The 26,453-nt window shown below is 41.3% G+C and overlaps 2 protein-coding genes across 2 annotated transcripts in view; both read right to left on the bottom strand.

The window, feature by feature from the left end:
- Positions 1-11,222, bottom strand: part of LOC308312342 (atrial natriuretic peptide receptor 1) — a gene marked incomplete at both ends in the record, with an annotated part of 28,954 nt that extends 17,732 nt beyond the window's left edge. Inside the window, 9 exons of the mRNA XM_080758944.1 lie at positions 3,559-3,647; positions 4,172-4,307; positions 4,793-4,947; positions 5,833-5,979; positions 7,268-7,398; positions 8,121-8,266; positions 8,371-8,460; positions 8,579-8,700; positions 11,039-11,222. Coding sequence (XP_080615070.1) covers positions 3,559-3,647; positions 4,172-4,307; positions 4,793-4,947; positions 5,833-5,979; positions 7,268-7,398; positions 8,121-8,266; positions 8,371-8,460; positions 8,579-8,700; positions 11,039-11,222 — 1,200 coding nt within the window. The remainder of the gene's footprint in view (positions 1-3,558; positions 3,648-4,171; positions 4,308-4,792; positions 4,948-5,832; positions 5,980-7,267; positions 7,399-8,120; positions 8,267-8,370; positions 8,461-8,578; positions 8,701-11,038) is intronic.
- A 3,825-nt stretch (positions 11,223-15,047) lies between these two features.
- Positions 15,048-26,453, bottom strand: part of LOC308312341 (uncharacterized protein) — a 69,778-nt gene continuing 58,372 nt past the window's right edge. Inside the window, exons 55-70 of the mRNA XM_080758943.1 lie at positions 23,322-23,518; positions 22,857-22,924; positions 22,194-22,758; positions 21,724-21,791; positions 21,058-21,625; positions 20,572-20,639; positions 20,157-20,473; positions 19,946-20,049; positions 19,760-19,821; positions 19,451-19,611; positions 18,992-19,332; positions 18,512-18,579; positions 17,907-18,414; positions 17,406-17,473; positions 17,163-17,308; positions 15,048-16,375 (exon numbers count right to left, since the gene is read on the bottom strand). Coding sequence (XP_080615069.1) covers positions 16,269-16,375; positions 17,163-17,308; positions 17,406-17,473; positions 17,907-18,414; positions 18,512-18,579; positions 18,992-19,332; positions 19,451-19,611; positions 19,760-19,821; positions 19,946-20,049; positions 20,157-20,473; positions 20,572-20,639; positions 21,058-21,625; positions 21,724-21,791; positions 22,194-22,758; positions 22,857-22,924; positions 23,322-23,518 — 3,416 coding nt within the window. The 3' untranslated portion in view covers positions 15,048-16,268. The remainder of the gene's footprint in view (positions 16,376-17,162; positions 17,309-17,405; positions 17,474-17,906; positions 18,415-18,511; positions 18,580-18,991; positions 19,333-19,450; positions 19,612-19,759; positions 19,822-19,945; positions 20,050-20,156; positions 20,474-20,571; positions 20,640-21,057; positions 21,626-21,723; positions 21,792-22,193; positions 22,759-22,856; positions 22,925-23,321; positions 23,519-26,453) is intronic.

Raw genomic sequence — 26,453 nt, 5'->3', positions numbered from 1 at the left:
GAGAGAGAGAGACAGAGATAGAGATTGAGCAGTACAGTGCAGTTAGAGTATATGTGGTTATGAACAAGAGAGAGAGATTGAACAGTACAGTACAGTGCAGTTAGAGTATGAACAAGAGAGAGAGAGAGAGAGAGAGAGAGAGAGAGAGAGAGAGAGAGAGAGAGAGAGATTGAGCAGTACAGTACAGTGCTTTGTCAGACTGTCATTGAGCCTCATCATCTGTAGTTGTTTAGAATACAGTATCATAATTCACTTATATCACAGTGACCATTACCTTTGGTTTTAGACAGGCCATACATGTACACTCTGGGACCTATTTTGTTACACTTTAGAAAGGGTGCGTGTGTGTGTGTGTGTGTGTGTGTGTGTGTGTGTGTGTGTGTGCGTGCGTGCACGTGCACGTGTGTGTGCATGTGTGTGCGTGCATGTACCTGTAATGGACACAAATGGCTAGTGTCATGGCAAGCAGAATACCAGCAGCCATCCCCACAGCAATCAGGAGTCTCTGATCTGTAACAGTAATGGACAAGATACGGCTTTCACCCAAAGAGCCAATTTCACCATTTTGTCTTATCTAAAAAATAAAATAAAAACAAACATAGGCTACCCCGAGGTACCCTTTCAGGTATTTTAATTATTTGTTTGTTTGAGCGTAGAATTCCATTGTGGTCCAATGGCGCATGGCCTTTTGTGTAATTGTGAAAATGTTAATTCCTGAAATGTATTTGGATCAGTGGTTTTCAACCAGTGGTTCGGGGACCACCAGTGGTCGTGAGGCGGTTCCAGGTGGGCCCCTGCAGCTAAATGATGGAGAGCTGATAACCAAATGGACCCTTGTACATCTTTAACTCTTGAGAACGTAAAATGACACCAAATGGACCTGTACAGGTACATTTGGTGTCATTTTACGCTCTCAAGAGTTTAATTTTTGTTAAACATCTGCATTAGCCTTTTTCAAGAAGTCTACACAATTAGAGAATGTAGAATAATTGTTATTTTGATCAAAAGCATGGAATTTTAGATAAAATCTTATCCAACGACAACAAAAGATTCTTTAGTTTTGGGTCTGAGAGGATCAAATGGTGGTCCGTGGCTCAATTAATGCTGAATAAAAAATGGGCCTTGAAATGAAAATTGTTGCACATAATGGCTATACTATAGTAAATCTATTACAATTCTGTGTAAGATGCCTATTCATCTCATCACCAGCAATTATTAGTGTTATTGCTCGTGCCTGTTATTATAAGCTATTATAAAGTGATGGATAGCCTGAATCGGTCCATGCATGTTCTTCTTACAACAATAGCTCATTAGCCTTAATTAAAAATCCAAACAGCAGTACGTACATTCTTCCAATTCTTCACAGGGCCATCTGCATGCAGTCGATATAATTACTGCCAAGAAGAACTGGATGGTAGCCAGAATAGCATTTTCTGAGCACGTATCGTGTCGCGTTACAAACAAATCCACTGAAAACGGCAGAAACAGGGCTACTGATATCGGGAACGTAAAACCTTCTTGCGAAATATAGCCCCAGATATATTGATGCGCTTTAGGCTGCCTGCAAGCTGTTGGAGGACTTTAAGCCATTCTGGACGGGAACCCCTTTTTGGTGTTTTAAGCATTATGTATTATAATATATATTATTATTTAAGCTAAAGTAGCTGTTGAAAAATTGCAGATCTACAAGCTCGTAGCGTGGCACAGAGTGCCGCACTATGAGCTTGTAGATCTGCTATTTTTGAAAAATCTTGAAAATTGTGGTGCAAATCTTTGAATATATATTATTTCAGAGCGAATGTTTTTAACTCGAATCTTTGTTTCTGAAGGGGGGTCGGCGGCCAATTTCATAAAATGTTTGGGGTACTTGACATGAAATAGTTTGAGTACCACTGACATAGAAACATAGAAAACTGTCATGATTTAGATAGAAGACATTATGTAGAATCTGGTCTCAGTCAGGTCAAAATTTGTTAAAAAAACTGTAGGCTTTGAACTGAACTCCACAAAGGTTGCTCTTGGCCAAACTGACAGGTGAATTATTCATAGCATTCTGCTATGAAGCAGAGACAGAGCCCAGAGGTAGATTGTATCACGGAGCACACACAAACACATACCCCAAGAGCCAGGAGGAGGGAATCATGTCAGAAAGCACATATTTTTGCACTCAGATTTGGATTAAGGATAGCGTACTACAGCCCTCTTGTGGTGCCTTGTGAGTATAGCATTGCAAAAAAAATAATCATACAGTACACAGCAAAGCAGTGTCTGTTGAAAAACAGGAATACTGTATCCTTTTTAGGAACTGTAATGCTCAGGGGCGTGCACCTGCTCTTTTGCCCTCTGGACAGCAATGTGCCCTTTTGAAAGTTTTCTTGTTTGGTTTTGGTTTGTTCCTTTTATTTTTTGTTTTGTACAGTGTACAGTATGTGGCCCAGCTGGGTAACATTCTGGATTAAAAACGTCTAATATATTATTTATGCCCCAAAATCTATAAATGTCACACACTATTAAAGGAGAATTCCTGCATGCTAGAAGGCTTTCTTACCAATATTTGTAGTTGTTACGTCCCCACCAAAAGGTCCAGGTGTTATTTTGTGCAAAAGTGCATTATTGGCTATTTCCCCTAATATAAGCCCTCAATGGGGGTTGGGTTTTTGTGCTAATTCGCTTATTTCCATCTAAATAAGTAGTAAAGTGTGCCGCTTGGGATACTAGCCTATTTACATTATGAAGAGAGGATACACCCCAACACCCCAATGCCCCATTCAATGCAATGCAATGCAATGCATACACTGCCAGACTGGATTACCAGCCACGGTGTCTGGATCGCTGAGCCACTTATCTATAGATATTTTAACATGTTTTCCTTATTAGAAAGTAACTGAGAATCTAAGTTACCATTGCAGAATTCCCCATGGTAGCCACACATAGGTGTATCCTTCGGTGGACTCCGTCTTCCTCCAGGCCAGTCGATGTTTATCCCAAGCACAGACTCGTATTCCTTTTTAATGCCAAAGTAGTTTGCTAAAACCTAAGGGGTATAATAGCAGATGGTTATGGACAGCATATTAAATAATACACACACAACATAGAAAAGTTATGCTCAAGAGCCTTGGAAAAGTGTCCAGTTCTACCACAAACTAAGTGCTCAATTTTCGTCTCAATGCTCAAATGTTTTTCAATCACAGATCGGCTATTTGGACTACTTTTGCACGACAACATTTTAATGTTGTATTAATTCACAAGAGAAAATGATCAAAAGTTGAAATAATGGAGATACGAGCGACAACATCATGATAGCCTATACTTGATGCATTTAAAATAAATGGTGCATTTATACAGTGCTTTAATCCAAAGCGCTTTACATAGATTGTGCACACGCACGCACGCACGCACACACACACGCACCCCCCCCTCCCCCCCATTGGCGGAGAGTAATGGGCATCATATCTGTGATTTCGCTAACCGTTCTTGAAGCCCACACAGAAACACGCGCTAATGGTTATAGTGGTTATAAAGATAAACAACATGACTAATATGAGACCATCTCATCACCGTGAACTGCTGCTGTCCCTGGAGGTGCTTCATCATGTAGGCCGACTCTCGGTCTCCGCTGGCGTCCATCGTTACGTCACCCTGTATTCCTATAATGATGACAGACGACAGGGGCATATCCATCGTTACGTCACCCTGTATTCCTATGATGATGACAGACGACAGGGGCATATCACCTTACCACGTTCAGGACGTTTTAAAGCATTATGTTATACTTTAGCTATTGAAAAATAGCAGATCTACAAGCTTGCGAATGTGGCGCAAATCTTTGAATATATATATTCTTTGAGAGCGAATGTTGTTAAATCAAATCTTTGCTTATGCAAGTCGCTTAACTTGCTTAATGTAAGTCGCTCTGGATTAAGAGCGTCTGCTAAATTGTAAATTGTCTTATGGGGGTCCCCGGAACTATACATATTTTCAGGTGGGGGGGGGTCCGCAGCCAAATACAGATAATTCTGGGAGTCCTTGACGTGAAAAGGTTGAGCACCCGCTGACATAGATAGATAGAGGTTTTTCAGAAAACCGATTTTAGAATCAGCCTCAGTCCGAAATGGCTTAACACGTTCAATTTACAGCCGTTTTTCCAATTTAGACAGGGGGCGTGGCTGACCTGTGATGGTTCTGTTCCACATCTTGCGGGTGATGGCGATGCCGTCGTAAGGGTCTCCTTTCTCCGCCAGGGTTTCGTTCAGGGCCTGAGCGTACAGCCACACGCAGTCATGGGCAATGGCTGCAAACACGGACACCTGCCATGAAACAGACAGTTTAGAGCTTTATATCTCAGGATGTTATTTGGTCACAGTGGTGGAAAAAAGTACTTGTTTTACATTGTTTTACTTAAGTAAAAGTACCAATACTGAAATTTAGAAGTACAAAAGTATCGGCATCAAAGTGTACTTAAAGTAGGCCTACTAAAATTACTCATTGTGCAGAATGTCCCATTTCACAAGTTCAAAATGTGTACAAAATCTATTGAAAATAGCCGATCTACAAGCTCACAATGTGTTGCGTTGCTATTTTCAAATGGCCTAAATGTAAAGGGTTGAAGTGGTTAATGTATGTTTTCTAATCAAAAATTTTAATCCCCAAAGTAACTAAAGTTTTCAAATGATTGTTTGATTGATTGATTGATGAAAAGTACAAATGTTGAGAAGTAAAAGTACTTGTTACTTTCCACCACTGTATTTGGAACAGAAGCTATATGCATCTAGCTGTGGGTCTACGGGCTCACCTTTTCGTCTGCTCCGTATCTGTAGCCAAAGTGGTCCTCGGAGCGACGGATGACCTCGTTAGAGAAGTTCCAGTAGCTCTGATCATCAGGCTGGTACAAGGATAACAGGAACAAGGCCTGGTATGCTTCTCTGGCCACGCGGTCGTCCTCATCACCTGCAAACAAAACAAAACTAACTTGAACTGAACACAAAAGAAGTTGTGTAACACATCCTTTTCCACCGGTTGGGAACTGGTTCAGTTATTTTTGCTTCTTATGGGCTAAAAACTGGTTCTGAACTGAACCGGTTCCCCACCGGTGGAAAAGGGGTCATAGAGCAGTGGTTCCCAAACTTTTTCATGTCAAGGACCCCCAAAATTATATGAAAATATATGCCAAGTACCCCCATAAGAGAAGTTTTTACGGCTCTCAGTGATTGTCGAAAATGTTCATTTCAAGGGCCCCCGGTTTGACCTGCATTAGGCTACGGACTCCCATTTAATGGGATTTCTATCTCTGGGACCCACAATTTATATTGTAAAATCAAAGTTAATTTAACTCTGAGATTGGTTCCATTTGTACACTCTCAGAGTTACAGACCCATAAGGGTCCATTTGGTTCCTAACTATCATTTAGCTGGGGACCCCCTGGAACTCCCTCAAGGAACCCTGGGGGTCCTTGGACCCCACTTTGGAAACCACTGACATAGAGGTATTGCTCTAAAATGTGTTTTGTCTTATAAATCAACAATTCTAAGCCAGCCTGGCGGTGTGTCGCGGGTTCAACTCCCGATCCCGACGACCTTTGCCAAGTGTCACCCCCCCATCTCTCTCCCCATTTCCTGTCACCATACTGTACTGTACACTATCCAATAAAGGCAGAAAAAAGCCCAAAAATATATCTTAGAGGACATTTAACTCAACTTAACTTAAACAATTATTAACAATTAAATTGTTTGCTTCTAAACTTACATTTTTACTAAAACCGAACAGTCGTAAAGCCATGAATCTAATGTTTACATGACTTTGTTAGATTAAATACAACCCATTATCTCTGGCAACCTCTTCTCCAGTCAAAGCTGCCAAACAAATCTTCCAGCTGGTATGGTTCAAAGCAGAAGAATACATAATCGCCATCAATCAGGCCGTTTCTGTGTGCCTGGATCATTATGTTCCGCACAGCACCGCCACTCACTGACAGGACAATGACTGTAGGAGAACAAGAACACATAGAAGGCTTGGTTTGTACTTGGTTGAAAATAGCACGCTGAAAATAGCTAATCAAGAATCACACATAATCGTTCTGCGACACAGCCATGTGAGCTTGTAGGCTATCGGCTATTTGTGTTGCACGATACCAGGACGCAGCCATGTTGCATTCAGTTGAATCTTAAAAATGGCTGTTTGTATTTTTTTCAAGGAAATACAAATACTCACTGGGTCAGGCTTGAGTGAATCCAGTTGAATTACAAACAAAATGGTTAATTTATTGTGTATATAAACATTCCAAAGAAATGAAGTAGGCTACATAACTAGTGAATTTAATACTGTAAATTTACATCCACAATTCCTCATTTGTGGTAAAACTCAGATCTAAAAGGTAGCTTAATTTGAAACAAAGTCACTTACTGCGTGAGACCATAGCTACTTCCATCAATATGAAACAAAGTCACTTACTGCGTGAGACCATAGAGCTTCCATCAATATGAAACAAATGGTCTTACTGCGTGAGACCATAGTGAGACTATAGTGAGACACTTACTCATGAGACCATAGTGAGACTATAGTGAGACACTTACTCATGAGACCATAGTGAGACTATAGTGAGACACTTACTGCGTGAGACCATAGTGAGACTATAGTGAGACACTTACTCATGAGACCATAGTGAGACCATAGTGAGACCATAGTGAGACTATAGTGAGACACTTACTCATGAGACCATAGTGAGACCATAGTGAGACACTTACTCATGAGACCATAGTGAGACCATAGTGAGACTATAGTGAGACACTTACTGCGTGAGACCATAGTGAGACCATAGTGAGACCATAGTGAGACTATAGTGAGACACTTACTCATGAGACCATAGTGAGACCATAGTGAGACTATAGTGAGACACTTACTGCGTGAGACCATAGTGAGACACTTACTCATGAGACCATAGTGAGACCATAGTGAGACTATAGTGAGACACTTACTCATGAGACCATAGTGAGACCATAGTGAGACCATAGTGAGACTATAGTGAGACACTTACTCATGAGACCATAGTGAGACCATAGTGAGACTATAGTGAGACACTTACTCATGAGACCATAGTGAGACTATAGTGAGACACTTACTGCGTGAGACCATAGTGAGACTATAGTGAGACACTTACTGCGTGAGACCATAGTGAGACTATAGTGAGACACTTACTGCGTGAGACCATAGTGAGACTATAGTGAGACACTTACTGCGTGAGACCATAGTGAGACTATAGTGAGACACTTACTGCGTGAGACCAGAGCTACTTCCATCAATATGCCATCCACTACTTCCATTAGAGATGTTTTGTCTTGGGCAAGGAGTGGTTGAAATACCACTAATGTAGCCACTGTGATGTTATTAACCTGAGCTTGGTACCTACAAGAAAAATACCAAAATGGATTGGTCAGTTACCGTATCTTGCCTGCATAAAACGGAAGGTGACCAGCCTCAAAACTGGTCACCAGACCTATTTTCTACAGTCTATGCACCAGACGCAGTCATAGAATTCGGTGCCATTTGTGTCCCCAAGTCACAATACAGCATATCTTGTGGGGAAAAAAAGATAAAACACCAATACTATTAAAGCTTTTCTAAAATAATATATTTGTACTTCAGAGTGAAATAAATATAAAATAATACCTTTGATTTGAGTAGAGGTATGCTAAAATGCCATGTCCCCTATCATGTTGCACAAAATCAATAATAAATGTATTTTAATGCTTAGAATCTTGAAATCAATGTTTGTCCCTGACTTTAACGTCCCCGCTGTTACAACGATGCAAATTCACCTGTAAATGTAACAACAGTATAGAGGAACTTGATATGTTTTCATAATTCAGAAAATGTGGGTTGATAAAGATATTAAAATTCTTACTCAGTGCTCACAATGTGCTACCATGATTCTTCATGACACGAGGAGCAATGGCAATCTTTAGCATAAAATGTCACCTGGGAAGTTCCTCAATGATGATATATTTATTACATTAAAATGTTGATGAAATTCTCCTACACTATACAAGATAATGGTTTGGAATGAAGCTCAAAATAAATGTTGAATGTTCGCAATACTTGAATCGGTTGGGGTGAGTTGTATTTACCTGATTCCTTCAGCTGGTATACTCCAGACTGGGCTGGGTTCATGTATGATACCAATGCGTTTCCAGCCAAACTTCTCACATATCCTCACAAAGAAGGAACCCATTTTAGTGAAGGGCCCAAAGACTCGGGTTAGAGTTTGGTAACCCTGTTTTCAGAGAAAAATTAAGAAGGTGATTATGGATTGATAACTGTACAATTGCCCACCTATTGTTAAGTTAGCGTTATTTCTATGCTTCCATATTATTTCACCGTTCTGTTTAGAAACTGCTGGTCTGCACAAGTGGGACTGATGACAGGAATATTCCAGAAGACGGCAAGTTTAGCAGCAATGGCACATACCTAAAGGTACAAGAAGGTAAAGTGGTTTTACCTTTTATCTTCAAGTTTATGACTAGAGGACAGAGGTGAAAAGCATTGAGATGTGGACATTATTGAATGTGAGGCTATAGTGTCTTACATTTGAACAACTGGGGCCTATGAAAGCACTGTAGTTCTTTTTATTTTGCTTCTCCACTATCTTTCCGGGACCATTGATATCGGAGCACTCCTCATCCACATAGTCGTACTCAAGAGTGTGACCTGAAATAACACAGCATTTGAAATAATAGTATCAGATCAAAATGAGGGGAGATCGAAATGATGTCCCTGCATCATGCCTATAGTTAGCCGCAATTTGCAACTCTAGATTTTTTTACAATTGGCTGAATCTAGAGTTGCAATAACCTCCATCGACTTCCTATGCATGGTTTTGGTTTTGCATTGGTTTGTGACCTCCTGGTCTTAAATTACGTTAAACTCACCAACATTGCAGCTGTAGTCCAAGCTTGAATTATCCTCTTTCGATCTGGTGTCGCTTGTTTATCATAAAAGTCCCCGTAAAAAAAGTTATGAGCTACTTTCTGTCCAAAATATTCCACAACTATTATTCCGAGCCGCCATCTTGGATTTTTTCAACGTGCCATAAAACAAGACGTGAGGGGGAGCGCTTGTTTAATAGTGTCCCTCCCTCCCTAGGGTGTCGGCCTCTTCTTTGGGTGTCTTACCTGCGCAGGTAAGATTCTATTAAACAAGCGCTCCCCCTCACGTCTTGTTTTATGGCACGTTGAAAAAATCCAAGATGGCGGCTCGGAATAATTGTTGTGGAATATTTTGGACAGAAAGTAGCTCATAACTTTTTTTACGTGGACTTTTATGATAAACAAGTGACACCAGATCGAAAGAGGATAATTCAAGCTTGGACTACAGCTGCAATGTTGGTGAGTTTAACGTAATTTAAGACCAGGAGGTCACAAACCAATGCAAAACCAAAACCATGCATAGGAAGTCGATGGAGGTTATTGCAACTCTAGATTCAGCCAATTGTAAAAAAATCTAGAGTTGCAAATTGCGGCTAGCCTATAGTCTCTTCGCAGAGCAGTGGTTCCCAAAGTGGGGTCCGGGGACCCCCAGGGGTCCTTGAGTTCCAGGGGGTCCCCATGCTAAGTGATAGTTTGGAATCAAATGGACCCTTATGGGTCTGTAACTCTGAGTGTGTACAAATGGAACCAAAAGTAATTAATTAATTGGGGTCCCAGAGATAGAAATGTCATTAAATGGGGGGACTGATGCACGATAAAACTGGGTGTGACGGCGGACGCCGTCACTATACCTAATGCAGATGCTAACACAATTCTACATGTAGGGTATAATGTAAATAAGGACACAAATATTAACAAATGCATTTATTGAAGTTAAGGGGGGACACTGAGTTGTCGGTGATTCTCTGAAGTGGTGGATCTCCTCATACACCTACAAATGAGCAGAGATAAGGCACATTGGTTGAGGAATAGATAGGACAGCATACTTTCTAATTGACCAGTATAATGAAAAGACTTGTGAAGAAGGAATGTAAATCTCTGATGTCTAAACTTACCTCTGTTTACTCTCATCCTCCTCTCAGGGTGGTGTTCGGGCAAATGAGTTCCCTCTGGGTATAGGCACCCCTCTTATAGTTCCGGGAGGGACCAAGTGGGAAATGGATAGCAGGGGGGATTGGGATGGACTATAATGCATGTAATCCTGTATGTGTTGTATATATATTCTATGCTAACTACTAATTGTAAATAGGTATTGAGGGTGCATATACAGGGAGTAAGTTTATATAAAATGGCATTGTGTGATTCTAAGAATGGGGAATATGGTTATGGTTACCCATGGGGAATGGTATGGGCTAACCAGGTAATGGACTGCACTATAAAAAGCAGTCAGTTGTCTTGAACCCAAGATATGACAGGTTGTTATGCATATGACGGATGGATGCAAGTGATGGAGAAATAAAGCCTTATTGAAGGTGCCCTGGACTGGTCTCTATTCATTTGTTGCCTTGGCCGCTCGACACTCTCACACTGGGGGTCCTTGAAATAAATAAAATAAATAAATCACTGCGAGAGTCGTAAAAGTCTTCTCTTATGGGGGGTCCCTGGCATATCTTTTCAAATGGGCGCTATAATTAGTGTCAATTTGGGGGTTCACTGGAGTAGAGTACACAGACAAGCTATGCTAAGCGTGCTGGACAAACTAGGGTCCGTTTAAAACACCATCGCCTGGTGTTGGACAATGGACAATGGTGGAAGTACAGTGATGGACCAAAAGTATTGTTATTAATGAATGTACTTAAAGTGCCAGAAGTTAAATTATTCATTATTCCCCATTTAAAAATAGCAGATCTACATGCTCGGAATGTACGTGTTGCAGTGCTCTGCTGTGAGCTTGTAGATCGTCTATTTATACAAAAGATTTAGTGGCGTAGAAGTATAAAATATAAGCATAGTAAGAAAATCTACCTCAACATTACAGTAAAAAGTCAAAGGTACAGTAGGCCTACTTAGTTACTTTAACACCACTGGAACTGGGTAAAAGTACAGTATATGGCTCTGACCTGTCAACAGATGTGGTGTCTGGTTCACGCTGTCTATGGCGATGAGAGCCCCTGCCCCGATCCTGCCCACACTGAAGGGCACCGACGTGTTGGGCAGAGATAGCAGGAGGGTGAACGCTGACCCTTCAACCGCACTCGCCCAAGACAGAAAGACTGTCAGCGTGGCCCAACTGTAGAATGCCATTAGGTCTGGGAATCGGGAAAGGGACAACTCGTTCACAATGGACAGACACTGAGTGTAAGGACCCAAATGCAGGATGAGAGACAGAGGCAGGGAAAGACAGGTTCAGTGTTTTATTGCGACCAAAACTTTGTCGGGCACGGGGCAGGCAAAATCAAAGGCCAGGCACAGGCAAAGTAAAAAACACTAGAGGCAGTCAGAACACTACTATACTTGGAAAACTAGGGTATCTAGAAGGAACCAAGGAATTTGGTTACAAATACTCACAGGCAACATATAAACAACGTACTCACAACTGCCACTGAAAGAACACAGGGAGTAAGCTAGGACACAGGTGAAACTAACTGACATGCAACAATGGGATAGGCTGGGGACTAATTAGAGGACACAGGTGGAAACACTGGCAAAATCACAGGACTGGTTAGACAACACAGGTAACAGTAGCAACAGAGGAAACCAAGATACACTACATTAGATTACATAAGAAACAGGGTGGGAGCATATGAAAACACAGAAGGTTGACAGAACAGGTCACGGATCGTGACACAGGTTCTATGGACATCATAGTCCTTTCCGTAAATGTACTGAATATGAAGCGTGCATGCCATACTGTAACATACTTATGGTAAAAACAATGCATGGATTAATTAAGTAAAGTAAGGAATGTGGCTCAGAGGTAGAGTGACTGGATGGGAACCGCAAGGTTCCCAGTTCGAACCCGGGCTCCCCCAGAGTTAGTGTCCTTGAGCAAGACTCTGAACCCCTAATTGCTCCCGTTGTGCAGGTTGGTGCCTTGCATGGTTTCCTCCGGCATTGGTGTGTGTTAATGGGTGAATGTAAATGTAATGCACTACGGTAGATTTTACTTAAACACACTATATTTGCCTTTTAACTTTAAGCAGACAATGATATGTCTTGAAGGTGTTATGGTATGCCATAACATAACTATCATGTCTGGTTTAAGAAAAAAAACATGTTCATTAACATACTTTTCATGCCAGGTTGAGTGGTTATGATCATGATAATCATGACACCTGACTTTATATAAGGCTTATAGGAAGTCTTATAACACATTAGGCTATGGCTGATAGTGATTTATATGTTATGAACATAGAGAAAAGTACTGCCGTAGCAGACAACCCGCAGCACTCCGGGTTCAAACAAAATCCTTCTAGGTGCAAGGCTCGAAGATATGAGTTAAGATGAAGAAAATGCCAGCACTCATTGTATGACCTTTTACATGATTTTATTTATCTCTGAGACTAAAACGTACTCGTTTCGGCCTGTATGGCCTTCCTCAGCGTTTGTAATATGTTATGAACATAGCCTATCTATTAATTGTAGCTCATTCATTATATAGGCCTATATAAAAAAATGTAATATATTTATAGCTTTGTTATCTACATATAGGCATTACTGTTACCATCCATCTGTATAATAATAACCTGTAGGCATCATAGGCTGTTATTATTTATGTATATTGTATAGTAATGTATGAAATCTACTTACCGGTGAGGCAGTACAATGTTCTGCAAGTGCTGCAATGGCCCGGGGGAGAAAAACAGAAAAACGTGACATCAAACGGTTTCCTATGTCAGGGTGGAAGCATGGTGGGGGATGATGATATACTCTGTCCAGACTCCAGACACACAACATAAAAAAGGAAAAGAAAAAAAAAAGTTTTTTGAGTCTTCTAAGATAAGTCCCATGGTTCTCAGCTGGTCAATCAATTAATCAGGTCCACAGTGGTGAAGCTCTGGGAACATAAAACCACTTGATGGCTGTTTATCTTAAGTAAACAGTTGGACATTAATAGGCACGCTCGTCAGAACCACACAGATGATAGTTCACATCTGCTCTGAAACATATCCTGCTGTTGCATACAGAAACCAATAAGTGTAATGTGTTTTTCTCATGTACCAAATATGATACTGTATAATTATTACTGTATTATTGTGTATTATTATACAGTATCTTCTTCTTCCTCTTCTTCTTCTTCTTCTTATCTATTTTTTAACCCCACAAGTAGACTGTTTTTGAAGAATGGTGAATCTTAGATAATTTATGAATGTATTTAAAACAACTTCTGGTTCATTATGTTGTATACAATTGTCTGAGGAGTGACATTTTTTACGTATATTTATTGTTGATTTTCATCATGCATGTGTCACTTTACTCTTTATCATTGCCTTGTACCATATCTCTGACTTGTTGTGATCATGTGATTCTGTACACAGCTGTTACCCATTCCATGTGATCATGATTGACAAGAGGGTTGTATAAAGAATTCCTCTGTGTTCACCTTTAGTCTGAGGAAGAGCATTGTGCTCGAAACGTCAGTCATTCATTGTGCAAATAAAGGCACTTATCACTAGCATCGGAGCCCACAGTGTGCGAATGTCTTCATTCCTTATATACAATATAGGCCCAGTAGGCGTCATACAATCATACAATCGTATGTCAAGTTGACATTGCAATGGAATACGACTGGTCTAACTAGTCTATATCTGTAGAGCACTGATCGAGTGACAGCGAGGGATGTGATGACAGGTTTATGACATAATTCTCTCCGGGCCATGACTGCACAGTGGGTGCCACTGGTCTTGATGATCTGGTATGGTATATAAGATCAGCATTAGATAAACATGTTACATGTATCTGATTCAAAATGCATGTGTAAAATGAAATTGAAAAATAATGTTATTTAATGTAGCTATAGGCCTACTCAGATTTCTAATAGATCCCAATTTAACAAACTGATTTGAAACTGCTTCAAGAAAAATCTTTAATTGTTTGCCGCAATTGCTGGGAAGTTTTCTGCTGATAAAATGTGCACTCTTCAATTGATAATCAATGAGACACATTTTATGAGGAGTTAGTTATCAACATTATCAAAAACAAAATATTAAAATATATGTATTAAAGCATACAGAATGTCAAAGTAATGTCATTCCTGGCCTTAACTTATAGTGACTTAGAGTCACACTATAATGCATTATAATTTTGTAATTCGCATTCTAATACAGTACTACCGATCCTGGCCCATTGTTAAGTATTATGATAAGTCATTATAAAATGATTGTCTCCACCAGGCCGAAGGCATGGGGAGAGAGTATGTTTTGCACTCCGTCCTCTCCGGCACCGTTAACCCGGTCCATGCCAAATTTTGCACAAACACTCCCTGGATGCCAACGATGAACCTCAGCCCCAAACTTTCCAGAGAGTCCTGTTATAGCGCCACCAATAGGCCGACTTTTGTAAAACACATTTTGTGATATTACTCGAGATTCTGTCCAAAAATCCTGCAAATCGTTACACACTATCTCTATAGTCATGTGTTCAAGACGGATCTGTCCGATATTACATATTCCATCCTAATTGGCTAACATTGGCTTTCAAAGTTTGCAGAATTGGCTTGTTTTGAACAAAAAGCCTCAAGTCATGAACGCAGCGTGCAATTTACTTGAAATCTTTCACAGACTTTCCTACTAGGCTGAGCAATCCCACCCTTTTCACATTGGCCTGTTATAGCGCCACCAACAGTTGGCGCTATAATAGGCCTATAACCAATGCGAATAAAACGCATTTTGGAACAAAATGCCTCAAATCATCCAATTGCCATCCAAGGCGTAAAAAATAAATGGCACCACCATATAGTGCCACCAGGAGGCCACAACCTGACCTGCCCTGGTGGAGACCTGTGCCCCGAGGGGCACTTTATCTAGTTTATAATGTATTGTGAATATTGTTATAAAACATTGCTATGGGTGCGTAATTACAGTGTACGCGGATAACTTGCTGAATAACAAGTGACTCATTATGCAGATACTATGCTTTTTATTTGAAACAGTTTATTTCATGATTAGACAGTTTAAAATAAAACAATTCATGCAGACATAAAAAATATAGGTTTCTGGAATGACGCACAATAAGAAAGCACTGCATCATCACCTTGCCAAGTTTAAAATATTTCCGAACTCACTACATAGCAACAACAAAAATATGAATAATAATAAAGTTTGGCACAATAATAAATAAAGTTGCTACATTAACTGAGTTCTTATCTTAAATAATAGGCAATGGGATTTTTAAATAGGAACAATTATTCATGACAGCACCAGGTGTGTGGTTTTGACATCAGACTTAGTTGTACTGCATGCAATAGACGAACACAATAGCAATTTCCTTATACTTTCCTTGGAAAATGCATTTGCTGTTGTCCATCAATTGGTATTTCTTAAATGTAGATTGTATAGGCTTGTTGTTTTCTTCACAAACAAGTCCATACTTACCTATAGCACTTGGCTATATGCTTTCTTTTTTTCAAATTGAAAACCAATTGCATTGTTAAATACAATATCCACTATGGACCACAACATATACAAGCTTTGGCTTTTTTGTGATTAATCCATTTTGGTGCTTTTAATTGGTGATAATGTGCTTTCTATTGCTAAGAATATATTACATTTTATTCTACCCAATGATGTACGTCCACACACCTTGCTATAGTAACTCCTCAACCACACATTGCAAATATATAGGCATAATGATTCATTGACACCCCTAATCAAAGTAAGCACACACACATCATTGGAGTAAAATATGATCTGCTCTGTCAGCTTACAGTATGTACATCATATATTAAGTTGTATTAAACAAATATTTACTTTTCTCAAATAAATAAACATTCAGTAGAAAATGTTGAGAAATTATTACAAGACACCCCAAATGGATGCCTTTGCATTTCTCCTTTCCCCTCATTTCTTCTGCTCTGTCCTTTTTGTATTATAATCGTCTGCAGTTAAAAGCTTTATTATAAACCCTTCGTACAGTTTCCATGAATTAAAATGGAATTGGCACACAAGCAATAAAATGGGGGGAAATACTGTACGTTAAGCTTTAACATGTCCATAACACATACACATCCTTTTACCACAAGCGCATGGTAAAATTCATAGCGCATAATTCTCTGTGGCTTCCTGGAGTTTTCTTCTGCTTGGTATAGGAGTGTAAAACGGGGTCAACTAATGTCACCTACGACGATGGTAGCTATAACCTAGCCAGTAGGTGAGCCACATAGAGTACAATAAGTGGCAGCACAGCCACGGAGAAGACCGTCGGCCGAGGCCTGCTGCTGCCTGATATCGTTGACGGCTCTGAATGTTGGAAAAGGAGAGAGAAAAAAAAAAGGTGAGAAATGGGAATTCACTGCCATATGTGAAGAGATTTCACAGGCCCGTAACCACTCAAAGCCTCTACACTTGCGCACAGGGTACCTGCACACGGGGGCGGCGGTGGCTCAGGGGCTAGAGTGGCTGGTTGGTAACCGCAAGGTTGCCAGTTCGAACCCGGGCTCGCCTATAGTTAGGGTCAAAGTGTCCTTGAGCAAGACATTGAACCCCTAATTGCTCCTGATGTGCTGGTTGGTGCATTGCATAGTTTCCGCCGCCATCGGTGTATGAATGTGTGTGTGAATGGGTGAATGTAATGCACAATCTATGTGAAGCAGATAGATATAGATAGATAGATATTGATCCTTTTAAATCATATTGGAGTGAATAATGAATGTAGGTTATATAAACAAGTTTCCAGAATTTTTAAAACCCATCCTATCCTTTAACTGGACACCTTTCTCCAACTTTCAACTTTTGATGCTTTTACTATTCGTTTAATTAAGTAGTTTAATTAACTATTAGGCTAGTATACTTCATCAAACCAGCATAAAGGTAGTGAAAATAGCAGATCTTCAAGCTCACAATGCCTCGCAATGTGAGGCATGCCACAGCTTGTAGATCTAACCCTAACCCTACTGTGGTTGTCAGTAGATATCTTTAAAATACTTTTAAAAAGGAACAGTTTCCACCGACAGCAACGATAAAAATCATATGACATTTCAGCTATTGAAATAAATTGTAATTATGTATTTAAAAAAGACAAACATACCTGCACTAACGGAACCGGCGATGATGTTCAGGGAGCCGGTGGAGCCGCTGCTTATTGCAGTATTCATCGCTCTTTCTACTGCGCTTGTAGAAGGAACTGAGCCTATTGGGAACACCAGACTCATTCTAGTAACGACTGATCCTGACCTGTAATGTGTGAGAAAGAGAATGTGACTTTTAGATTGCAAATCGTTAGCCAAACTCCTAATGGAAAGTAAACAATTGATAAAAAAAAAAGTCTTACGTGAAACTGTTGAGTATAGAGCGTTTGAAAGATGAAGTGCTGCTGCTGGTGCTGTAAATCGAGTTTACCTGAAAGAGAAGAATACAAATAGGTTTAGCTCAATTGCTGATGGAAATAAGCAATAAGCAATAAGCTGCACTGCAATGCAGTGAATTTGAATTACGTTTATTATTTCTGGTGTTGAACTGATTTAAATTTTATTTAAACCGAAGCAAGTGTTCTAACTCAAACAGAAGAAATATCCATTCATTGAAAAATGGCGTTAATGCCATGGTTCACTTTATTAAGGACCACAATAGAAACAAGCCCTCAGGGCTTTTTGTGTTATCCTTTTAGCATTATTGTACCTTTTGCACACTGCTAATAAAGTATTCATTCAATCATTCAATCGATTGATCGATCAATCCACATCTTGACGTAAATTAGATTAATACACATTAAAAGCTACATTACTGTATGCATTATTATTACATTATTGATAAAGTACAACATTTCTCTTACTTGTGAGACCACTGTGGCAGCCAAAGCCTTATAGGCTGTGGTAGACATGTTGGAGAGATCAGAGCTGAAGATTTGGTTGAGACTAAACGTAAGAGTGACGGTGTCTTCATCGGCAGTAGGAGCATCTGTATTGACAGTGGCAGCTGCAGTGGTGGCAGCTGCAGTGGTGGCAGCAACTGTGGTGGCAGCAACTGTGGTGGCTGCAACATTGGTAGCAGCAGCAGCAGTGGTAGCTGCTGCAGCAGTGGTAGCTGCAGCAGCAGTGGTAGCTGCAGCTGTAGTGGCTGCAGCAGTGGTAGCAGCTGCAGTGGTAGCAGCTGCAGTGGTAGCAGCAGCAATGGTGGTAGCAGTGGTGGAAACGGTTGCGCTGACGGTGCTTGAGATGATGTTTAGGGAGCCGGTGGAGCCGCTGCTTATTGCTGTAGTCATCGCTGTTTCTACTGCGCTTGTAGAAGGAACTGAGCTCGTCGGGAACACCAGACTCATTGAAGTAACGACTGATCCTGACCTGTAAGGTGTGAGAAAGAGAATGTGACTTTTAAATTGCAAATCGTTTGCCAAACTCATAATGGAAAGTAAACAATTGATTAAAAAAAAAGTCTTACGTGAAACTGTTGACTATAGAGCGTTTGAAAGATGAAGTGCTGCTGCTGTTGCTGTAAATCGAGTTTACCTGAAAGAGAAGAATGCAAATAGGTTTAGCTCAATTCTGTCCCAACTAGAAAATGCTGCACTGCAATGCAGTGAATTTGAATAAAGTTTATTATTTCTCTTAAATGTTTCGTGTTGAACTGATTTAAATTTTATTTAAACCGAAGCAAGTGTTCTAACTCAAACAGAAGAAATATCCATTCACTGAAAAATAGCGTTAATTCCACAATAGAAACAAGCCCTCAGGGCTTTTTGTGTTATCCTTTTAGCATTATTGTACCTTTTGCACACTGCTAATAAAGTATTCATTCAATAATTTAATCGATTGATCGATCAATCCACATCTTGACTTAAATTAGATTAATACACATTAAAAGCTACATTACTGTATGCATTATTATTACATTATTGATAAAGTACAACATTTCTCTTACTTGTGAGACCACTGTGGCAGCCAAAGCCTTATATGCTGTGGTAGAAGTGTTGGAGAGATCAGAGCTGAAGGTTTGGTTGAGACTAAACGTAAGAGTGACGGTGGCTTCATCGGCAGTAGGAGCATCTGTATTGACAGTGGCAGCTGCAGTGGTGGCAGCTGCAGTGGTAGCTGCAGCAGTGGTAGCTGCAGCAGTGGTGGCAGCAACTGTGGTGGCAGCAACTGTGGTGGCTGCTACAGTGGTGGCAGGTGCATTGGTGGCAGCAACAGTGGTAGCAGCTGCAGTGGTAGCTGCAGCTGTAGTAGCAGGTGCAGCTGTGGTAGTATCCGTTGTTTCTGCAACTGTAAATAAAACAGTGTAAATCATTATCAAAACTTGAGTAGTAATGAAAGCAGCATTGGTTGCAGATCCCTGTCAAAGATTTGAAATGAAATAAATAAAAAGAAAACAAAAACATACTTGTTGCCACAACTGTTGATGCATTCACATTAAGGGAGAAGCTACTGTTGGACACAGCCTCTACTAAAGCATCTACCACAGAAGTGGTTGTTGGTGTACTGGAGTTGGCGTTGTCATCCTCGTTAAATATCAGGGTTGCATTTACCACAATTGATCCTTGGCTGTGAAGACAAAATATAATTATTGTTGTTGCCCACATGTCAGACCAAAACACAAAATTGGTGATTTCAATAGAGCAATTTCCTGAAATAATTTTTTTAAATGTATAGTCAATTTTGTATTATTTGGTCGGTTAAATCAAGACAATACCTGAAGCTGTTGATCACAGTACGATTAAAGCCTGGGAATTTCTCACTGTAGAGAGCGTCCAGCTTTAAAAAATAACACAAAAACATAGCACATGTATTAGAATTATTACCACAATAAACACTTTAATCATAGTAAAATGTACACTGTACTTATTTAGAATGTATACAGTGAGGAGTGAGGACTTACTGCTGAGGTTACTTCGCTTGCTAAGGCTTGGAATTCTGCTGAGTTTGAGTTTTCAAGAGCTACTGTGAAATTGTCCATGAGTTTGAATTCCAGCCCGAATGTCACTGCAGCACCAAAGCAGAGAGTTCAAAGTTAGTTGACACAATTAATGGAGTCAGATTAATTTGCAATCAACATGATTGTAGTCATGGTTAAAAAACATTTTTTTTACCTTCTGATGCAACTGGTTCAGGAGCGACCGTAACTGTGGTAGTAGCAACAGTGGTGGGAGCAGGTGTAGATGTGGAAGCTGCAGAAGTGGTGGCAGCTGCAGTGGTAGCTGCAGCAGTGGTGGAGGCTGCAGTGGTAGCTGCAGCTGTGGTGGTAGCTGTGGTCGCAACGGTTGCGCTGACGGTGCTCGAAATGATGTTCAGGGAGCCGGTGGAGCCGCTGCTTATTGCTGTAGTCATCGCTGTTTCTACTGCGCTTGTAGAAGGAACTGAGCTCGTCGGGAACACCAGACTCATTGTAGTAACGACTGATCCTGACCTGTAATGAGCGATAAAGACAATGTGACTTTTAAAATTTGAAAATGAATTGCTAAACTCAAAATGCAAAGTAAGCAATTGGTCAGAACTCCGTCTTACGTGAAACTGTCGACTATAGAGCGTTTGAAAGATGAAGTGCTGCTGCTGGTGCTGTAAATCGAGTTTACCTGAAAGAGAAGAATGCAAATGGGTTTAGCTCAATTGCTGATGGAAATATCGTGTCCCAACTAGAAAATTATAAGCTGCAATGCAGTGAAGTTTCATAAAGTCCCAACCCCCCCCCCCCCCATTGCTCTTAAATGTTTCGTGTTGAACTGATTTCATTTTGATTTAAACCGAAGCAGGTGCTGAAAAATGGCATTAATTCCATGATTTTGGACCACAATAGAAACAAGCCCTTATGGCTCTCTGTGTTATCCTTTTAAAAATATTATTATATTATTATATATCATTCAATCATTCAATCAGTTGATCGATGAATCAATCAATCAATCCACATCTGACTTAAATGAGATTAATACAAATTAAAAACTACATTCCTGTATGCATTATTACATTATTGAGAAAGCATGTCATTTCTCTTACTTGTGAGACCACTGTGGCAGCCAAAGTCTTATATGCTGTGGTAGACGAGTCGGAGAGATCAGAGGTGAAGGTTTGGTCGAGACTAAACGTAAGAGTTACGGTGTCTTCATCGGCAGTAGGAGCATCTGTATTGACAGTGGCAGTTGTGGCAGCTGCAGTGGTAGCAGCTGCAGTGGTAGCAGCTGCAGTGGTAGCTTCAACAGTGGTAGCAGCTGCAGTGGTAGCAGCTGCAGTGGTAGCTTCAACAGTGGTAGCAGCTGCAGTGGTGGTAGCTGCAGTGGTAGCTGCAACAGTGGTGGCAGCTGCAGTGGTGGCAGCTGCAGTGGTAGCTGCAGCAGTGGTGGTAGCTGCAGTGGTAGCTGCAGCAGTGGTGGCAGCTGCAGTGGTAGCTGCAGCAGTGGTGGTAGCAGTGGTGGAAACGGTTGCGCTGACGGTGCTCGAAATGATGTTCAGGGAGCCGGTGGAGCCGCTGCTTATTGCTGTAGTCATCGCTGTTTCTACTGCGCTTGTAGAAGGAACTGAGCTCGTCGGGAACACCAGACTCATTGTAGTAACGATTGATCCTGACCTGTAATGAGCGATAAAGAGAATGTGACTTTTTTAAATTGCAAATGAATTGCTAAACACAAAATGCAAAGTAAGCAATTGGTCAGAACTTCGTCTTACGTGAAACTGTCGACTATAGAGCGTTTGAAAGATGAAGTGCTGCTGCTGGTGCTGTAAATCGAGTTTACCTGAAAGAGAAGAATGCAAATGGGTTTAGCTCAATTGCTGATGGAAATATCGTGTCCCAACTAGAAAATGATAAGCTGCAATGAAGTGAAGTTTCATAAAGTCCCCCCCCCCCATTGCTCTTAAATGTTTTGTGTTGAACTGATTTCATTTTGATTTAAACCGAAGCAGGTGCTGAAAAATGGCATTAATTCCATGATTTTGGACCACAATAGAAACAAGCCCTCATGGCTCTCTGTGTTATCCTTTTAAAATTATTATTATATTATTATATATCATTCAATCAGTTGATCGATCAATCAATCAATCAATCCACATCTGACTTAAATGAGATTAATACAAATTAAAAACTACATTCCTGTATGCATTATTACATTATTGAGAAAGCATGTCATTTCTCTTACTTGTGAGACCACTGTGGCAGCCAAAGTCTTATATGCTGTGGTAGACGAGTCGGAGAGATCAGAGGTGAAGGTTTGGTCGAGACTAAACGTAAGAGTTACGGTGTCTTCATCGGCAGTAGGAGCATCTGTATTGACAGTGGCAGTTGTGGCAGCTGCAGTGGTAGCAGCTGCAGTGGTAGCAGCTGCAGTGGTAGCAGCTGCAGTGGTAGCTGCAACAGTGGTGGCAGCTGCAGTGGTAGCAGCTGCAGTGGTGGCAGCTGCAGTGGTAGCTGCAACAGTGGTGGCAGCTGCAGTGGTGGCAGCTGCAGTGGTGGCAGTGGCTGTGGTAGCAGCTGTGGTAGCTGCAGCAGTGGTAGCTGCAGCAGTGGTGGCAGCTGCAGTGGTAGCTGCAGCAGTGGTGGTAGCAGTGGTGGAAACGGTTGCGCTGACGGTGCTCGAAATGATGTTCAGGGAGCCGGTGGAGCCGCTGCTTATTGCTGTAGTCATCGCTGTTTCTACTGCGCTTGTAGAAGGAACTGAGCTCGTCGGGAACACCAGACTCATTGTAGTAACGATTGATCCTGACCTGTAATGAGCGATAAAGAGAATGTGACTTTTTTAAATTGCAAATTAATTGCTAAACACAAAATGCAAAGTAAGCAATTGGTCAGAACTCCGTCTTACGTGAAACTGTCGACTATAGAGCGTTTGAAAGATGAAGTGCTGCTGCTGGTGCTGTAAATCGAGTTTACCTGAAAGAGAAGAATGCAAATGGGTTTAGCTCAATTGCTGATGGAAATATCGTGTCCCAACTAGAAAATGATAAGCTGCAATGAAGTGAAGTTTCATAAAGTCCCCCCCCCCATTGCTCTTAAATGTTTTGTGTTGAACTGATTTCATTTTGATTTAAACCGAAGCAGGTGCTGAAAAATGGCATTAATTCCATGATTTTGGACCACAATAGAAACAAGCCCTCATGGCTCTCTGTGTTATCCTTTTAAAATTATTATTATATTATTATATATCATTCAATCAGTTGATCGATCAATCAATCAATCCACATCTGACTTAAATGAGATTAATACAAATTAAAAATGACATTCCTGTATGCATTATTACATTATTGAGAAAGCATGTCATTTCTCTTACTTGTGAGACCACTGTGGCAGCCAAAGTCTTATATGCTGTGGTAGACGAGTCGGAGAGATCAGAGGTGAAGGTTTGGTCGAGACTAAACGTAAGAGTTACGGTGTCTTCATCGGCAGTAGGAGCATCTGTATTGACAGTGGCAGTTGTGGCAGCTGCAGTGGTAGCAGCTGCAGTGGTAGCAGCTGCAGTGGTGGCAGCTGCAGTGGTAGCTGCAACAGTGGTGGCAGCTGCAGTGGTGGCAGCTGCAGTGGTGGCAGTGGCTGTGGTAGCAGCTGTGGTAGCTGCAGCAGTGGTAGCTGCAGCAGTGGTGGTAGCTGCAGTGGTAGCTGCAGCAGTGGTGGCAGCTGCAGTGGTAGCTGCAGCAGTGGTGGTAGCAGTGGTGGAAACGGTTGCGCTGACGGTGCTCGAAATGATGTTCAGGGAGCCGGTGGAGCCGCTGCTTATTGCTGTAGTCATCGCTGTTTCTACTGCGCTTGTAGAAGGAACTGAGCTCGTCGGGAACACCAGACTCATTGTAGTAACGATTGATCCTGACCTGTAATGAGCGATAAAGAGAATGTGACTTTTTTAAATTGCAAATTAATTGCTAAACACAAAATGCAAAGTAAGCAATTGGTCAGAACTCCGTCTTACGTGAAACTGTCGACTATAGAGCGTTTGAAAGATGAAGTGCTGCTGCTGGTGCTGTAAATCGAGTTTACCTGAAAGAGAAGAATGCAAATGGGTTTAGCTCAATTGCTGATGGAAATATCGTGTCCCAACTAGAAAATGATAAGCTGCAATGAAGTGAAGTTTCATAAAGTCCCCCCCCCCCCCATTGCTCTTAAATGTTTCGTGTTGAAATGATTTAATTTTGATTTAAACCGAAGCAGGTGCTGAAAAATGGCATTAATTCCATGATTTTGGACCACAATAGAAACAAGCCCTCATGGCTCTCTGTGTTATCCTTTTAAAATTATTATTATATTATTATATATCATTCAATCAGTTGATCGATCAATCAATCAATCAATCCACATCTGACTTAAATGAGATTAATACAAATTAAAAACTACATTCCTGTATGCATTATTACATTATTGAGAAAGCATGTCATTTCTCTTACTTGTGAGACCACTGTGGCAGCCAAAGCCTTATATGCTGTGGTAGACGAGTCGGAGAGATCAGAGGTGAAGGTTTGGTCGAGACTAAACGTAAGAGTTACGGTGTCTTCATCGGCAGTAGGAGCATCTGTATTGACAGTGGCAGTTGTGGCAGCTGCAGTGGTAGCAGCTGCAGTGGTAGCAGCTGCAGTGGTAGCTGCAACAGTGGTAGCTGCAACAGTGGTGGCAGCTGCAGTGGTGGCAGCTGCAGTGGTAGCTGCAGCAGTGGTGGCTGCAGCAGTGGTGGCAGCTGCAGTGGTGGCAGCTGCAGTGGTAGCTGCAGCAGTGGTGGCAGCTGCAGTGGTGGCAGCTGCAGTGGTAGCTGCAGCAGTGGTGGCAGCTGCAGTGGTAGCTGCAGCAGTGGTGGCAGCTGCAGTGGTAGCTTCAACAGTGGTAGCAGCTGCAGTGGCTGTGGTAGCAGCTGTGGTAGCTTCAGGAGTGGTGGCTGCAGCAGTGGTAGCAGCTGCAGTGGTAGCTGCAGCAGTGGTGGCAGCTGCAGTGGTAGCTGCAGCAGTGGTGGTAGCAGTGGTGGAAACGGTTGCGCTGACGGTGCTCGAAATGATGTTCAGGGAGCCGGTGGAGCCGCTGCTTATTGCTGTAGTCATCGCTGTTTCTACTGCGCTTGTAGAAGGAACTGAGCTCGTCGGGAACACCAGACTCATTGTAGTAACGATTGATCCTGACCTGTAAGGTGTCAGAAAGAGAATGTGACTTTTAAATTGCAAACCAATTGCTAAAATGAAAATGCAAAAAGTAAAAAGTAAGCAATTGGTCCGAATTCTGTCTTACGTGAAACTGTCGACTATAGAGCGTTTGAAAGATGAAGTGCTGCTGCTGGTGCTGTAAATCGAGTTTACCTGAAAGAGAAGAATGCAAATGTTTCGTGTTGAACTGAATTCATTTTTATTTAAACCGAAGCAGGTGCTTAAACATGGCATGAAACATGTAATTCCATGATTTACTTTATTAAGGACCACAATAGAAACAAGCCCTCACGGCTTTCTGTGTTATCCTTTTACCATTATTGTACCTGTAAACTGCTAATAAAGTATTCATTCAATCATTTGATCGATCGATTGATCAATCCAAATCTGACTTGAATTAGATTAATACATATTAAAAGATATATTCCTGTATGCATTATTACATCATCATCAAAAGCACATCATTTCTCTTACTTGTGAGACCACTGTGGCAGCCAAAGTCTTATATGCTGTGGTAGACGAGTCGGAGAGATCAGAGGTGAAGGCTTGGTTGAGACTAAACGTAAGAGTTACGGTGTCTTCATCGGCCGTAGGAGCATCTGTATTGATAGTGGCGGTGGTGGCAGCTGCAGTTGTGGCAGCTGCAGTTGTGGTAGCTGCAGCAGTGGTGGCAGTGACCGTGGTAGCAGCGGCCGTAACTGTGGTAGTAAAATCAGTGGTGGGAGCAACTGTAGTGGGAACCACTGTAGTGGGAGCAGATGTCATATTTGCAACCGTAGTGGGAGCAGATGTCATATTTGCAACCGTAGTGGGAGCAGATGTCATATTTGCAACCGTAGTGGGAGCAGATGTCATATTTGCAACCGTAGTGGGAGCAGATGTCATATTTGCAACCGTAGTGGGAGCAGATGTCATATTTGCAACCGTAGTGGGAGCAGATGTCATATTTGCAACTGTAGTGGGAGCAACTGTGGTCGGAGCGGTTGAAACGATGGTGGTGAGAGCAGCTGTTGTTGTTTCAGCACCTATAAAACACAGTGTAAATGAGAGCATGCATGGCCTTGGGTGGTAATGAATTGCAGCAATGGTTGCAGCTTTCTGTTCAATTAAAAATAAAATAGAAAAATAAACAAACACATACTTGTTGCAACAACTGTTGATGCATTCACAGGAAGGGAGAAGCCTGAACTGCCATTTGTCACAGCCTCCACTAAAGTGTTTTCCACAGCATGGATTGTTGGTGCACTAGAGTTGGCGTTGTTAAACAGCAGGGTCGCATTTACCAC

This window comes from Protomyctophum bolini (genome assembly GCF_963924005.1).
Source record: "Protomyctophum bolini genome assembly, chromosome: 3".
NCBI classification, from domain to species: domain Eukaryota; kingdom Metazoa; phylum Chordata; class Actinopteri; order Myctophiformes; family Myctophidae; genus Protomyctophum; species Protomyctophum bolini.
Note: the sequence above shows the minus strand (reverse complement) of the source record. Positions and strands in the feature narration are given on the sequence as shown.